General features: G+C 39.0%; 1 protein-coding gene across 2 annotated transcripts in view; it reads left to right on the top strand.

Moving 5' to 3' along the window:
* TMEM117 (transmembrane protein 117) overlaps window positions 1-17940 on the top strand; it is a 235217-nt gene that overhangs the window by 104465 nt on the left and 112812 nt on the right. For both annotated transcript variants that reach the window (XM_005242091.4, XM_055808321.1), the window contains exon 4: window positions 5675-5774. In XM_005242091.4, coding sequence (XP_005242148.1) covers window positions 5675-5774 — 100 coding nt within the window. The remainder of the gene's footprint in view (window positions 1-5674; window positions 5775-17940) is intronic.

Raw genomic sequence — 17940 nt, 5'->3', positions numbered from 1 at the left:
GATGGAGCTCCGCAGGCAAACCGGGTGGAGGAATAACCGCTTTATGGGTATCAATCAACATAGGCTGTGAGCTAGAAGCCAAATGGCTTATTCCTGTCGAGAGTGAACTGCTCCTGTGCATGCCTAAAAGCAGAACTTTAAATGATCTGGGAGCTTTAAAAGCCAGGTCCCCGGAGTAAGTTAGGCAGCCCTCAGGCCTGTGGACTGATAAGCAGAGGTTTTCTGAATCACAGTTGTGTGCCTTGATTTCAAAAACCCATGTATAAATAAGTTACCAACCAGCAGTACCCAGTTACAGCATCAGTCTCAGGTGGTCTGCACTGTGCCATGGATCTGTCCTGCTATGGCCAAGCCTTTTTTGCATCCTAGTTTTCTTGTGTCTTGGAGATTAGCCTGCTGAGCCTCTTGTGGCTGTTACCTCTTTGACATCTTGTCAAGCGAAATCCCTGGCTCAGTGGCTCTTAATTCTCTCTATTCTGGTGTCAAAGAAAAAGTTTCATCTGTACCACTGAAATGTTCACCGGGCATGGTTAGGGACTGTGTGATTAGATGTTGTGCTCTCTGTAGTGTTTGTAGGTAGCTATGCATTATGCCATTCTCATTATGATATGCTAATTTATAGGACAGCAGGTCTTGTTGTCTCTGTGCATCTTCCAGTCCCCTGTGACTCTGACTTCACTTCCTAGCAGTAAAAGGATAGCTTTTCAGCTGAGCAAAGTGCTACCAAGTGTCTTATTTGCTGTTTTGTCATTTTAGAGTGACAAATATGGATCAGGACTGTATACTGTATCTGCAGTCTTTTATGTATGTTTTCAGTTATTCTCACACTCTCTCTGCTAAATTAAGAGTAATAGAAGCTCGTAGCACAATGTCTAAACACAAACGTCTTTGCAGCCTGCATGAACTCCCGTGCTGTCACTTGCTGGTCATTGTTAAGGCATTTCACTTTGTCAGGTGCACCAAAGAAAGATGAGTTCCATATAATCAGCTATTTAAGGGCAATGCCAGATAATAAAAAACATCTCAGAAAAGCATGTATCAGACTGCAGATCATGTACAGACTTTTTATCACTTAACGTAAAAGATATCTAGGCCGCCCTTCCTTTTCAAAGAGCCTTAAGCACTCTATGGGTACAGTTCTTGTAGACTGTACAGAGCATGCCCTGCGTGCTATGTGCTGGCCCAGTGCCTTAAATACTCTAGAGTATATAAAGACCCAGACAAAGTGTAGTCAAGATGCACCAAGGTGGCTAAAATGGCGTTAAAAGGCAACTAAAACCTCCTTAAAGTGTCTTGTGCTCTCATTGCAGTGCATGCATCTTGGTTGTCGGATATGTCACAGGCTTTACAAGAGATCCAGTGCAGGAGCGGGCTGGAAACTAGGACCATGCATGGCAATCAGTTAGCTGAGGGGAATGTGCTCGAGCTTGTCTAGACAACAATTAACATGATACAGAGCATAGGGGAGTGGGGGACGGATGGCGCCATGGATGGCACCAAGGAAAGGTAACACCTTGCTGTTAATTGATGGTAGTTAACCACCGATCAGGGATTGCCTAGTATGCAATGCTTAGCTTCAAGAACCAATCTGTTTAAAACCTGCAGCTTCTGAAAGTGTATATAAACTCGTGCTTCTGTACAATAAATTGACATTTGCTTGCATCAACCTGCGTCCCGTCTCTTCATTCGCTGCAATCCAGGTCTCTTTGGATTATTTTCTGGAGACCACGATATGTCACAGCACCTGGAATTATTTAGTCGCATAGGCTTAGCAATGCCTTTTGATATGTGAACATACTGTTTTGACATGCTAGCCACCCTGCAGTAGCATAAGGCAAACAAATCCTTGACCCAGCATGGCTGCTGTAGTATAAGGCTGAATCATGCTCTAATCTGCAGCTACTATTCTGACTAGACTCCATTGAGAGTTTGGATCCCTGGTTTATGCTTAAATTTAAGTGTCTAAATTGAAGCTATGTCCCAGTTTTAGATTCCTGTGATGGTCAAGAAAACACCATCTCAGCACTGAGTTTCAGTCATGAATTTTATTCCAGTCCCTAGAACAATGTTGGCAGCACCACAGTGTCCTGTATTTCTTTATCCAACTTAAAATTAAAAATGTTCCATTTGCTTTAAGACTGTTCATCATTTTAGCAGCTGCTAAAGTGTTATCCATCTTTAAAAAAAAAAAATGCTCTGACATGTTCCTTTGAACAATTTCTCTGCACTAGTGCTGTTGTTTCCCTCTGTGTCTGTTCTGTTCACACTCTGCTGCTAACTCCAGAAAAGTGGTCAGGTACCTTGGGCTCGTACATCTTACTGACTCACTCTTATTAACCTCCCTGTTGCAACAACAGGGATGTAGCCAGCACCTTATGACAGGGTTTTTTGGACTCTGTCATAGAACTAAATGTCTCAAGTCTCTTTTGTCTTTTGATTCCTCTGTTTTGTCCTATTCTGTCCTTCCATGGACTTTTGCCTGCAAAGAGCAATTTCCCTGGCTTTGCAGCTTCTAGTCTTACTGTTGAAGGTTAATAGTGGGTTTGTCCCAAATCCCAGTCACAAACTTGTCCTTTATCTGTTGCATTCACAAGTATTGGCTTCTCAGCCTTTAATTATTTACGCTTATCCTGTCCATTTCTGAAGAGCTGAAGAAGCAAACAGAAGCCTTTTGACAAGCTATAGGAAATCTGGGCTGACCATGACTGTTAACTGGAACCCAGCAGCTATTAGCCCTCCTGCAAGGTGCAGACATACATCCTAGCCAGGAAGCAGAGTAACTAATTCATGAAAACTTTTCTAATCAGTATCTAAAGCTAGAAAAAAGCAGGGTTTTTTCCACAATAGAACTGATTTTACTTTTGGTACTGTTAAAATAAATATCCTGGTAATGTCATCAGGCAAGCATGGCTTTTTTGGAAATGTCAGCTACTGTCATTTATATTTAGAACCTAAAAATTACTGGAACCTGGAAATTAAAAATGGAGGGGGTTTTCATTTTTAGGAGCCAAAAAACCATATTTTATAAAAGTCAGTTTCTTTTTGTGTGTTGAAAAGGAAATAATACTGCAGAGAGCATAAAATCACAGGATGTAATGCTAATAGTTAAGAAAACAGTTAATAAAATAGCAGTGTATTTCATTGCTATCTCTAATAATGATAGTGCTAAAAATATTTTCCGTTCCATAAAAAGTTGTAGCTGTATTTTAATTAGTAAATGCACTTAAAATATGCACAGGTTATGTTCTTAAGAGTGTCTTTATAATAATATGCTATTTTAACTCTAATCGAAGATCTGGCAATTTGCATATTTAATTTAGGCATTAATTACTTATAGACTGTGATGCGCAATTTATACTAGGCTTCTTGGATGCTTTCGTGTTTCAAATGTGTCTGTTTCAAATTAAAAAAAGGACTTTTAGGATTATTTGGTGCTTTGAAGGCCTTTCTATGTATTTAAGTACTGCATCCTGCTCATCTGACCCTATTAGAAGCCTTCAGGTACTTTTAACATGCATAAAAACAAGTGACTACATGGAGAAATCCAATTTCCATTAAAAAGATAGCTTAAGTCTGGTTTGATATCTCTTCTACTTGTTAATACCTACATTCAGTGATCAGTGACCTCTCAGCCTTTTTGGATAACCCATCGCGTATACATCAGCCTGCTATGGGTGGCTGTGGCAGCCCCACTGCATGCGATGGGGCTATAGGACTTACCCCAGTGGCCTGTTTTTCAGGAATGTTGTGCAAGTGTTCATTTAGTTTCTGTATGACAGTAATCATGTATAATGCATATGGAAATGTATAATGCATATGACAAATGGGAATAAAAAAGGTGAGAACTGTGAGGGTTTCATATGTGTTTCACACTGATGAAAAAGATAAATATATGGTTTGCTTCTGGGGGTCAGTCCTTACAACTGACATATATTATCATGCCTTCTTTGTTAACGCGACACCTTCTTAAGAAATGCAGACTTGAAAATTATTTGCCTTCACAGGTGCTACAAGAATGGCATATCCAAGGTGCAGGAAAAAAAGGAATTCCAAATGTTTCCCAGTTATAAAGAAGCTGGGAGATTATATCTGGGAGGAGCGTGCTTGCCTGTTTGCACAGTCTTCCCTAGGTGTCTGCTACTGCCCTTGCTTGGAAACAGGGTGTTGGAAGAGGGAGACTTTAGGCCGACCCAGGGTGGCTGTCTTGTGCTCTTACATCCTTATTTACAACACAGTGAATTTAGAATATTGATGATCTTATTAACAACATGGAATGGAATTAACAATAGCTGGGGAAAAAAAGTGCTGTTGTTTTTTTTAATTCCAGCAGAAAATCTGAGCTAGCATTCATATGCTGTTCAACAGATGAAAAAAACCACATTTCAGCTAATATGTTAGTGACATATTAGCTGAAAGGTCACAATGTGTATAATGAAAAGAGCCATTAAGGTATGCCATTTTACATGTGTCATGAAACTCTTCAAGGACATTAATAATTCTACTTTAGAACATACTAACTTGTGTCTAAAAAGTGATACAGTGCTGTGCATGGATTTGTACTAGCAAGATCCTCTATCCTGACCAAATATTTAGATTTTAACAGGACTGCCCCAGAAAGTGGGATCAGCTTGCCCTGATCCAGTTGCAGGGATATGATCTGTTAGCTCCTAGACATTGCAACATTTGGTGTTATGGTAATGGTAAGATTTGAATAATGGAAAAAGCAATATTTAGAGAAGTTGTTACTTGCAACTGGCTCACTTGTGCACAGAGGCATAACACTTGTTACGCCTTAAACAGGCATAACATTAACCAAAAAATGTTTACAGGTACTTGAAAACAAAGCTATCACCTGGGAAGTCAAAATATAATTGCTATACTATTTGATGTGTTAGTTCTTGAGGAGAGACATCTCTTCTTAATCACTATAAAAGAATTCTAGCAAAGGATGTGAGTGTATTAAAAATATGATCTTTTCCACAAAGGTTTTAATCCAGCACGTGTAACTTTATTTTCTTAGTTGCCCTTATAGCACCTTTATGAACTTTAAAGTAGAGGTAAAATTATTGTGTGAGGCTTTAAATCCTATCTGTTAAATTATTTAAAAAGAATCAAAATGCTTCTTTTAGATTTCAGTAAAATATATCTATGAAAATAAATCAAGAAACAGCAACATCCCACTGAATTTTTGCAAAGCTTGCTCACACTGTTGTGTTAAAAAAACATGTGGTTGTATAACTGGTAAAGTCAGGTGGCCCAATTATCTTTTTAAAGAGAACTTAAAGATTTTTGGGTTTCTTCATAAAGATTTTGCAAAAAGTCACCGATTCTGAGAATGTTACAATTCTATCTTTACAAAGGAAGAGGTAAAAAGTGTAAAATAGTTTATATTTCCAGAAGCCTTACATAATTCTAAAGCCTTTGTGTACCATTATTTTAGCATTTTCAAAAGAGACATGGGCTGTAAAATCAGATTCACATTTCCATTTCTAATTGGAATTGACCCATCCTGGTTCAGTTCAATGTCAAGACTAAGATCTAGCAGAAAAAAATCATTATAAAAGAAATGGGAAATCCTTCACAGCTAATCATAAATTTTGTCACTAAAGCAAGTTCTTTATAAGTGAATTAAGCAAACGTGTATAGCTTACAGTCTGTGTTCTTGTTTCCACAGTGCATACATTATAACAGACTTCATGGGCATCAGGAATGAAAATTTTATGAAGGTAGCTGCAGTTGGGACTTGGATGGGGGATTTTGTCACAGCATGGATGGTAAGAAATGTAATATTACATTTTTAAAGAAAAGCAAAGGAATATGTTTGTTGGTTCCAAGGGAAAAAGGAGAGGAGAAGAGAAGAAAGAAAACTTAATTTCTTGAAGTATTTTGACAAGTGGACAAGTAGAAAGTTAACAAAGGCATAGCAGCATAGAGGCAGGGAGTCCGAAGAGTTTCAGTTAAAATGTATCAAAGCAATTATTTCATCTCTTCTGCTATGAGTGGGAGTTTTGCCGTTGACTTCTGTGAGGACAGCACAGGGGCCCCTCTTTGCTATGAAATAACATCATGACTGGCTATCTGGTGAAACAGTGAGTAGCAGCTGGAGTTGAACAAGTCTAATGAAAAGGATTAAAAAAAGAAGAAAATTTAAACTGAAAGATGTGACAAAGAACAATGGAGACGAGAGAAAGCAAGCAAACCAGTTAACATCCCAGAATCTGAAGGTAGCCTGCTTGATATGAAACTATCAGATTAAGCTTTGTCTAATCTAGGATGTAGAAGAATTAAGTTTTCTTGGATATTATTTGTTATAAAGGTTCTCTTTGAAATATGGGCAACCCAAAGATCAGCTTAGTGAGAGAGATCTGGAAAACGACAACTAACAAGGAACAAAATGAAGCATGTACACATTTCTGTTGTTCAGGAAAAGTATTTCTTAAACACAAAGTGATAAAAAATAAATTCTTTTTTTAAAGTAAAATTAGGTTTTTATGATTTGTGCTGGTAAGAATTTTAGCAATTATGACTGCAACATTCATTTAGATTGAGGAAAGAAGTCAATGATTTCTAAGCTTGCAGCATTGGTTTTAATTAGTCTATTTTTTTTTCCTAAGGATTTATTGATACCTGTTTGTTTACTCAAAAGAATCAATATAATTTCAGGGGAATTCATTAACACAGGGAACATTGCTTGATGGTGAATGTTTATCGCATATCACATAAACATGGATGGAAAAGATCTCAGCACTGTATGTAGTAGGTGACTGCAACAATCTTTGACATAAGCAAAGAAACAAGCCAGGGTGGATTAATTTTAGGACTGTGGTACGTGTTAGGAAAAAACACTATATGAATAGTTTCAAGCAGGAATGACTGTAAGATGCTAAGACTATAGTCTATAAAACTGTATGAATAGTCTTAGAAGGGTAATCTTGAGTTTCTGTCAATTTGTCTTCTATCCACATATTTGGAACATACTGTACTGACAGAAGGGAAAAAAAAATATGAAGGATTTTTTCAGCATATTGTTCAGTATGTGTCAGTGGTTTGCCCAAGGTGAATTACGCTCTGTGAAATACTGGCCATGAAAAGCAAGTATGGAGCAAATCATCTGTAAATACATTACAGTAAGGACATTGCAGACTTGGTGCATTTACTGATGTTGACAATTAATGTGGTTTTCTTGTGAATCAGTAATAAAATTCTTAGCTACTTCTGAATACGTTTAGCATGACCTTTTTTATAAATGGGCTTCCACAGCTTTATCCCACTATTGAAGGAAAGATGATGCATAAACTAAGCTGAATTGAGAGAGGTCATGCTCATTGTACATACGTGACTTAGAGCTCCAGCGATAGATTACATACAAGTTGCGCTACATTAGGTAACGTTCAATTTTTTCAGTCCCTCTTTTCTCATTTCCCTGAAAAAAACCTGTTACATGCAGCACTATATAAAGCATGGAGACAGCTGGATTCAAGAGGCATGAGAATCTTGATCCTTTTCTGTGTACTCAGAGCCCTCTCGGGTCTGTTCAGCAGTGGAGGCACAACTGGATTGTGCCACAGCAGGTTCTAGCAGTGGATGGAGTTATCACTGAAGAATGGGAGAGACTGCAGAGACAGTTCGGAAAGGGGAGGCTGCTTGTAAACTAAGCTGGTTCTGTTAGCTTTCAGGAAGAGCAGAGAGCATGGAATTGGAGGGTCAGTGTGTTTTAGGACATGCTTTGATTGCACAAGGAGGGTTAAGAGATGTGGTGATTGGTGTTTAGATCTTCAGAGCAGAAGAGAGTAGTGAGATTGCTTCTGCAGTGCAAATCTGTAGGTAAAGTGTATGAATCGGTCAATGGAAATTACAGTGTTTAAGGGCAGCTAAGCCTAGGAACATCAAAAAAAGCTACAGTATCAGGTACAGTGGTATTAGTAACAGAGGGGAGTGTGCATGTGCATGTACCCAAACCTACTGCACAGCCTAACTTCAGCAATAATATTCTGTGTGAACAGAAATTATCAAGTTGTTTATAATATTTGAATTTGCTTGAAATTCTGCATGTCAACCCCAGTATGGAATTGATATCAAAGTGACATGAGTGGGATTATTATATTCTATGAAGTTCTCCAATACTGTTTGGAAACAAGAAAGAAAAAAACAGGCCTCTAAAGGAATCTTTGCACATCTTCCCATTCACAGCAGTGCTTATGTGTTCTAATGTTTAAGAAGGTTCTGTAAAGAAGCCACCCATTCTTAGACTGCAAAGAAGAAGATGAAAAAGATGTAGCCTTCACTTCAGTGTATTATTTGAACCGCATTGGAATTAAGATCTTTTTCCCTATTTAATGGGAAACTTTGGAAATAAGCAGGAATAAAGCAGAACAGATAGGATTCCATTTTTAAAAATGACTAATAAATAAACAATGATATTGCCCTAGTACAGTGAGGAGAGGCTTATTAAATCAGGAAAGTGATTGAAATCAGGAAAATATGTTTTGGATTGCTGTTTTGGATTTAAAAGGCAGAAGTGAACCTTCCCCCTAAACACTTCCTAGCTCACTTGCTGCTGCCAGGGTCTGAGTCAATTCCTAATAAAATCAGCAACATTCTTTCCACTGTGTGTATGGGCCCACAGTGCTCTGGGCACACAGGAGCTTCTCCCTTTGTACCTTTGGACGGAACTTCTGCTACTAATGATCATCTTTGCTGAGATCTGTAGTAAGTGTTAGATGTTCTAAATAAGTCTGTGAAGAGGGGAATGGGTTCAATACAGTAACTCTCTCTGCACTTTTTCCTCTTTGAAGTGAGGGAAGTATATTCTGCACCTGCTTTGACATGCTCTCCTGCTATCATAAAATGTGCATTCTGTTCTCATGGAGAGTGCTTTTGAGGCAGACACCACAGGATTTGGCACAGTAGGATAGCTTTGAAAAAAAGGTTGGATTCCACCCAGGCAAGCCTATAAACTAGCAATTACGGCTGTCTTCTGGGAGAGTGTTAGCAGGCTGAGGAAGGAGCCAATTCCAGGGCAGAATCTCTGTTGATGAGAGTCAGGTGGTCTCCTGACCCTCTCTGTAAAAATGAGCAACCTGCTGCAGCTGGGTTGGTGAGGGACACAGTCCTGAGTGTGTGTGGTAAGGCATGTTCATGGTATGCCTACAGGAGTGGGTGGCGCTGAACATTGACACAGAGGGCGGAGAACAACCAGAGCTGCTTCTGTTCTTTACAACCTCGTAGAGAGGTGGAACAGCCTGCTTTTCTTGGCCTTGTTGGCTTTTGGACTGTCAAAACTGTTGTTCTCCACTTTGGGTGATGGCTTTTTGGACTCTTCAAAGATTACATACTGGCCCTGCACTCTGAATGGTATGCATACCACAGTGATTTGCTTACCAACTGCCATTGACATTTACATTAAAGACACATCCCTGCCTACAAGTCCCACATATGTGTGAAAGAGTCGGAGCAGTAGAAGTTTGTTACATCTTTCTTAGACCTTGCTTGCTGGGATTATCAGAAGCTGAAGCAGCCAACTTCATCCAGGGCCTGGCACTGATCTCTATGAATGTATCGGAGGCTGATCCTCTTGACAAGGGATCCTATTGCCATTTACCTTCCTTCTGAAAGGTAATTTAATTGAGATTCTCTTTTCCCTTGTTAATTGCTAGAGGGAACTGAGAATTTTTGAGAGATCACCGAGTATGACAGACTGCTGGCTCATATCATCAGAAACAATGATAAACTCAAGGGATGGTTTAGTTTATTATTCATCAAACTAGTATTTACCAAATCTGTACCAGAATGTTCTTTTTAACAAGCAGAAGCCAAGACTTGTTTCAGCACAGTGCTTGGCACAATGTCTTAGAATGTAAGCTGAATCATTGTCACAATTCCTGGCTGTTCTTTGTGCCTTCACCTGACTTCAGTTTGACTCTTCCCTCACTTGGGACCATGAAGACTCCCAGTACCATTTCTGTCTTTCACCACCTTAGCAGAGGAATTAGTAGGAAGTTAGGAAGTAGTACTTCCTGTGTAGTCTGGATGGAAGGGTCACCACTTGTTCCACTGACCCATTATCCAGGACTGACATAGACAGGTCCTATCCACTTGGAAGGATGGATAGGAAGGTAGAGACCTTTTATCCAAGACTTCTTGTCAGGACATAGTATTGGGATTTCAAAAGGTTATTACTGACTGATGAATTCACACCTACCTTTCCTCATTAGTGGAACTGGATAATGACCCCTATACACACAAGTTGCCTGAGCTTCTGTGAAGTTTCTCAGGCAAAAGAGTCACATCATTAGGTGATCATGTCTACGTATCATGGCATGTAACTTGTAGTTGAATACTGCTCCCCTTGATAAAGCTTATTTTTTCTTCTGTGGGAAAGATTTTCTCTTCTCTGAGATTTTTAGTGCTAGCTGAAAAAGCTCTAGGAAATGTACGTATCTGCCCAAATGGTCCGGGTTTTCCAGAAGACAAATCTCACAACATTATGTGTACTGGCTTTGCTAATTATGAAGGAAATAGATTTTGTTATATTCTTTTCATTCACATTTCTCTATTAGGCATTTTTAATCTTCACCCTTTGTGAAGGAGGTTTCTGTATTTTCCCATTTTATGAGACCAACATCTTACATGGCTGGTCATAGTGTAGCTAGCAGGGGGGCCTGTAGCAGCTGGTTCATAAAGAACACTTCAGAAAGCTGAAGCCTATCCATGTGGTTCTTGATGCTATTAACATCAGTAGCTGATAGACTGAAGTGAATGGTTACTGCCATGAAGCACACAGCAAATTTGTAGACTCCTAAACTTCTTTCTATCATGCGCACCATGTTAGAACCTAGGCTACGTCTGTAACAGTTGGACCTGGTCAGACCACAACTCCATCCAGCCTAGTATCCTGTCTCAAGCTGTGATTATGAGGAGAAACCTACTAGAAGAGTAAGCACAAGTCAGTCACATGGTAGTGTCCTCTAATACTTCCACCAACTGCAGGCAGTTTTATGTTTATAATAACTCTTGATGAATGTATCTTCCCTGTTCTTGCCTGATCTCATCTTTAGCCCAACTCCTTCTTTTAGCATCCACAGACTTATTTGGCAACAAGTCCCAGAGGTTACTGTATAGAGTCAAAAAAGGTTTCATCCCTTTATGCTTTCTCCCTAATGTTTATGATTTTGTAGACATATATCATAGTTACTCTAACGTATCCCTTCTTCAGGCTGATGTCTCTAGCCTAGTAAGTTGTTTCTCATACACAAGCTGTTCCGTGTATTTGATTATCTTTATTGCCATTTCCTACAGTTTCTCTGTGTTCTTGATAGGGAGATCACAACTGCCCACAGTGTTCAAGGTGTGAATGAGCGATGAGTTTTACAGTGATATAATCATGGAATCATTTAGGTTGGAAAAGATCTTTAAGATCATTGAGTCCAACCATTAAATAATGATTTTCCCTTATTTTCTATTCCTTTCCTAATAGTTTCTAACATTTGTGGAGGGGAGGTATTGACAATATGGGGCACAAAGAGCATATTTTTATGGTACTATATTACCATAACCTCAAGATCTTGCTCATGAGATACATTGGTCAGCTGAGGGCCAATTGTTTCATAAATGATGCTAGAATTGTTTTGCCTGCTATGCATCACTTTGCATTCATCTACAAAGATCTTCATCTGCTATTTTATTGCCTAGAGACTTAATTCTCTAAGCACCTTTCTCAATTCTTCACAGTCAGCAAGTCATCATCCTTATTACTGTGCATAACTTAATATCATTATAAAGCTTTCTGACCTCACTGATCACCCATTTTACCTGGTTGCTTAGGAATATGATGAATGACTGCATCCCCTGCACAAATCCCTGTGGAACTCTGCTAATGACCTCCCTCCACTGCAAGAGCCGTCTGGCTAACCTACTTACCTTCTGTTCCCTGTCTTTTAACCAGTTATTTATCAACATAAAGACTGTGACTGGGGTTTCCATAGGAGCCTTTCCTGCAGGATTTTTCAAAAGCCTTTTAGAAAATTCAGGTTAGGCTATTTCAACCATATCTCCTTTATCCATGTGCTTTGATGACCTCATTCACTAATCCTGTTCTGAAATACCCCCATTCCTTATATTTACAGAGCCAACCACTTAACACTCATTTCACAGCCTCAGTGCTTCCTGCTGCCATTAAAGACATATTGAGACAATGTTGGGTGGCTCTCAAAGTGCTGCTTGCATGAGAGACAAAAGGTCCCAGCTCAGGAGCTCTGAATGTGTGGAACAGTATAGAGCCATCTTAATGTGGCTTATCAGTGAAAGACAGTGAGCTTATTTCCTAGCAGTTAAACTTTGTATGTTCATTTTACCTCATTTTGATTCATTTTCTCCATCTTTTCCCTCAATGCCCTGTTGTCTTATGGCCTGGGCACCATTTTGCAGGTGAACAAAAATTAAGGTGGGAATATTTTATTTTGTACGTTCTTCACATAGCAAAAGGTCAGCAGAGCCAGAACATGGCTGTTAATGTTATCCTGAAGGCAGAAACATCTCTGCTTGTGGTAAGACCTGTATTCTGAATATGTGCGTGGATTATGTGTTTCAGACAACATCAGCCATAGATGCATAATCTCTCTTTCCTGAAAACTGACATAGTCTATGGATCTCTTAGGCTGAACAGGGAGGGTCTTAACAAGTTTTTGTTATTTTCATAGTTAAGCAGAATTTTTGAATCATAATTTTGGACACAGGAACCTGTGTCTGCTACAGTCATTCTTTGAATCTGGGTCCCTCTTGACCTTCTTGCTGAGAAACACCTGTTTTTTCCTTCCCTGCTGTACAGGGAGTGGACACAATCTAGTTGGTGTAGTTTGGGATACAAGTGTTCAACTGCCCCAAATGAATACTTGCTTAACTTTTCATTTTGACCTTGGAAATGCTGGTTTGGTCTTTCTCTGTAAATCTAAAGCATAGTGGTCTAATATACTGTACAGTGTTGGATGAAGTAATGTAGCACACGCGTTACACTTTAGTAAACCCATCACTGGATGTTATCTTGTGGCAGATACCTGGTACCTGTAGGTTATGCTCTGTCTGCTTTCTTCTTTATTCATTTTTGTAATAAGAATAGATGTTTACTTATTGGCATTAAAACATTTTTGATGGCTTGCAAGCTATTGGCAAGAATTTTAACAGTATGTGGAGATACTTACTTTTGACTGTTGCCATTATGATCCTGGAAAACAGCATTTATTTGTAGAATAGGAGAACAAGCTATTGAATGATTTTGAAGTGCTTCCCTTGTGTCCATTAAGACACAAGATTATTGCTGTCCTTATTTGCTCTGAGACATAGCTATCTATGTTGGCATGTTAGAGTAATGAAGGATTCATTGCCACTGTGCAGAAACTAGGTTAATTTACGTCTTTATTTTTATTTCATCTCATAATGTGTATGTGTTGCTAGGGCGTGTTCAAACAAAGTGAGCAACCTTGATGCTACAGATACTATCATGTTGCTGAAAATAGCAGGCACACTGCACTATTGCAGTGCAAATAGAAAATAAAATACTAGTGTAACTAAATAATGTAATAAAGGGAAGGACACCAGTATAAAATATATGCTGAAAGAAAACATAACATTATGATTAAAAATAATAAAGTTTCTGGGATTTTGTATGCAACTTTTTAACTAAAAGAATAGCCACAAATGTTCACTTCTAAATTTATGTGAGTCTTAAAAAGTAATTCTTCTGTCCAGGAAATTCTGTTTAGCAAAGCATAGTATATTGTTTTACTTACATGCAATGAAGAATCCACCATTTTGATGCACATTCCAAGGTAGTTTGGAGAGTTAGGAGTCTTGATTGATTGGCACCTTTTCTAACACATGCCTCTGTCAAGGTTTGGGCATGACAATTCAAATTATGATCAGTGTCAATCTTCTTGATTGTTTCTATTCCATTGACATATCAAATGACAAAATAAAACTGTAATTGAATTTGCAGTGGCATCTGAAATACTATATAGCTAACAACTGCTGTACTTCAGTAGTGGAAATGAAAATAAATGATGAAGCATGAAGTGGAAGGAGCAAAGTGGATGACACGTTACTAAACTCACTTGCCAGGACTGTACAAGAATATGAATAATAACATCAATGGTGGCAACGTGTTTCTTTCCATTCAGAGAAGCTGGCACAACGTCAGTTGCCCTTTTTATTCATCTGTGTTTCTTGTTTTGGTTTGATTTCCTCTTCCTAAGGGCCAGTCCAGTTGCAGATCCATTCTGCACCTAGTGGTTCTATCTCTAGGTGATAACATACATGTAATTTCATCAACACAATAGATGTGCATACATCCAGTCATCTGAGACCTGCTACTTTTGTATTTTCAGTTTTGTAGGGCATGAATGTGCTCACATCCTGCTCTGCTTCATGGCTGGTACTTAGTTATATAAGGTGGAGTGTGCCTGGTGTCATCTGAGTTCATCCAATCATCCCATCAAGTCAGATTGCACTATTATTTATTCATTGATTGATAGTGTAGCCATCTGTTCATATGCTCTAGATTATAATTATCTGTCTTTTCAAGCTTGATCTTTTTTTGTATTCCCCTATTTCCTTGTGATTTGAATTCTGACCAGGCATTGCCAGAAGTGTTACTTCATCCCTGTCTGCTTCCTGGCCAGTGAGTTCCTTCAACTCATCGTCACAGCAGGTATCTTTGTTGATAACCATTTTCTGGACTTTAAAACACGTGCTTGGTATATCTAACAGTAAAAGCCTCAGGATTTTCTTCTGAAGAAGGTCGTAGCCAGCTTTAACTTGAAGCTCAAGAGTAAGAATTGGAAGCCCCAAAGTTGGGCCCCAAAATCTACCCTAGAGTTTCTGCAAAGCAGGAGCTGACAGCTTTCTATAACAAGCCAAAATAGTTCTAGGAAGTTCTTTCAAGTAGGTGGGAAATTTCCCCCACTATTTTTTTTTTTTTTTAAGGGTTATGGGCTCATGACCTTTTGTGACCTTGTATGCACATTTCTGTACTGTCTGGATCCCTATCTCAAAATGTAATGTCAGATCTTCAGCTGAACCAGGCAGTGTGGTTGATGAATGGTCTTGCCACAAGAACAGAGCTCTTTCATACTGGCTGGAGAGATTCTGTTCATTATCATAAAAGCAACCCAAGTTCTCAGCTCGGTTCTCAGTCAGGATCACCTCATTTTCAGATCTCAACCCTGATGATGTGAGGTTTTCTACTGGAGCCAAAATTCTGCATATGGTCAGTCAAGGTTCACCTGGTAGCAATCTCAAGCCAGTAATCTTCAGAGAGCGAGCAATGAGTTCCTTCTACCCTACTGTACTTAGTGTTCTGGTGAAACTAATTAGAACGCTCTCCATTGGAAGGATCTAGTTTTCAGGGTGACTTGACCTGGGTAGTGAAGTCTCCTGTGGGCTAGTGTTTCAGTCCTGTGACTTGTGCACTGCTGTGATTTTTGATGGAAATACCTGTCTTGGATACTTCTTCAGCAAAGTATATTAGATACCAGTATATACGGATCTTTCTCTTTTCCAGTGGGGACATTCTTCCTGGATATGATACCTCTACAAAATTATCTTAAATTCTTTGCACTTTTGCTTTCCAACTTCTACCACAGTCAAATAAATTAACATACTTATTATTCCCCCCTTCATCTCATGTCTTTGGGCTGAGCCATCAAGATAGATGTCTCTTTTTTTTTTGAGTTGACAATGCCAGAAATCCCCACAATGTTTTTGAACAGTTGACAAATCCAAAAAGTTAGACTCTGCTTGCTGAGACTGACCATGGTAACTGACATGGTGACCACAAGCTGCCTCTCACAGGACTGCTCTGGAGCTTCTTTCCATCACCGAAGCATGTTTCAATTACAGCTCAATCTACATTCCAGCTGGAAATGGTCTCTGCTCCTAGCATTGGCCAAATGACCATGAAGAGTTATTGTTATTCTTTCATAAAGCTGTATGCCATTATACAGGTGTCCATAATTGATGTGGTTGTTAATTGAATAGTCTCACTATTTCTGTATGCTCTGCTTTACTGCCCAGCCTCAGAGTCTGAATAAACAAATAACTGAGGGTAAAAAGATTTTCGGGTAACTGGAGATCTTTAAGATGCCCAGACCTTATGTTCACTCATTTTCTACACTTATTCTTACCTTTCCTAGAACTTTTTCGTCTTGTGGCTGCAGATAATGTAGATGTCATTTAAACAATACCTATTTTTGGTGTCCTCAGGAAAAGAAAAAGTAAATGGAGCTGTACTGAACAACAGTATGCCCCTTCAGAGGTATCTACTTTTTTTATTGCCATGCTTGTGTAGCAAATACTATAAGTTCACATACAAAGTGAATGTTTTGAATAGTCCTGTGGCTGGTTATTAATGTGTTTTTGGAAGTTCCGGTTGTTTATATAACAACACTTCATCCAACAAGATTTACTTGTTCTAAAGAGGACTTAATAGAAGGCCAGAAAATTTAGTTAGTAGAGAGGACTGTAGTTACCCTCAAGAAATGGAAATAATTTTCCATTAGTTTTCTGGTTGTTGGACAAGAGGTAAAGGTACATTTTTTAGCATTAGTTGTCTAATTAGCCTAAGTTAAAGACAACATATACATGTTATCTGTATGCAAACTGTTCTTCCGTAGTTCTGGGTGTAGAGTTCTGTAAATAATCCAGCTAAGTCCACCGTTCAAATGAATTCAGGAATTCAGTATTGGAGAATGCCACTCATTCATCCTGCCTACTGTCCTGCATCCTGCACTGGTCAGTGTGAGATGCTCACAGTGAAAGTTAATGTGATGTCATCAGGGACTCTCTGGGAGGGTGAAAAAGACAAGAAGTAAAAGGGGATGGAGAGGTACATTCTCCATGAAGCCTTCAACAACTAGAGCCCCAGATAATGTCAGTGGGGGCTAATGCAGAGGTTGTTCCAGCTACCTAGTGGAACCTTTTGTTATCAAAGCAAGGAATAAGTTTCCTTCAGGGAAGGGACAGAGAGAAAAAGTCAATTGGGCAACAACAAGGTGTATTTGCTCTTCACTGGAGTGAAGTGGAGCACAAGCAGAATGGAGGAGGCTCAGGATGTGCAGGAAAGTTAAACGTGTTTACTGTTTAGATGCTACAGGTTTTGTGTTGAATGCCCTGACATACACTGCATCCCTTCTGAGAATTTGGAAGTCTGATTGAAAAGTGAAATCTCTTCTTTTATGATGACATTTATTTTGTGACTTTCTGATATTACAAAATTGAAACAAGTGCTATCTCTTGTGAGGACTTCTGGGATAACTCTTAGTGCATGATAAGATTCTGTATTTGTTAATGTGTTGTAGTTGATTTCACTATTAAAACACAGAAAGGCTATTTTTTACTTCTGTGTCGTAGTGCTCCCTTATACCCTCCAAGAACTGTTGAAAACTAAATAACGCAAAAAATAGATTCAACAGGCAGATGAGAATTCTGCAAAGTGGCCAAAAAATCCATGGCACCGTGCCCAGGGAGCCTGTGTAGGTACAGCACGCCTCACTGATTTCCCTAGCCAGCGATGGCTTTTTCCATGTTACACATACGCCTGTGTGTAGGGAGTGAGGAACTGGACTGTTGCAGACAGAGGGGGAATGTGAGCCAGCAGGCTGAGAACTGTCCACCTAAACAATGGTATAGTGCTGTGCTTAGAAGTTAAGGTGACTGTCTTCTGATTGTGAGGAACGTGAAACTGAGGCCTAAGACTTGGTTCCTTTTTATCTCATTTTATTCTGAAAATAAAGTTTCTTTTCATTCCAGAACAGTGGTGATATCTGTCCTGAAAGCTCCAGTGTTCTGAGATGCTTTAAAAATGCATGAAGGATCATGTCAAATATTAATGGGAGCTATTCTTTTCTCCAAATGTTGCAGATGAAAGATACGGCTCCATCTTTTTCAAAA

Source organism: Falco peregrinus, chromosome 6 (genome assembly GCF_023634155.1).
Source record: "Falco peregrinus isolate bFalPer1 chromosome 6, bFalPer1.pri, whole genome shotgun sequence".
Lineage (NCBI taxonomy): Eukaryota > Metazoa > Chordata > Aves > Falconiformes > Falconidae > Falco > Falco peregrinus.
The sequence above is the reverse complement of the archived record's forward strand: the minus strand, read 5'-3'. Positions and strand labels throughout refer to the sequence as shown.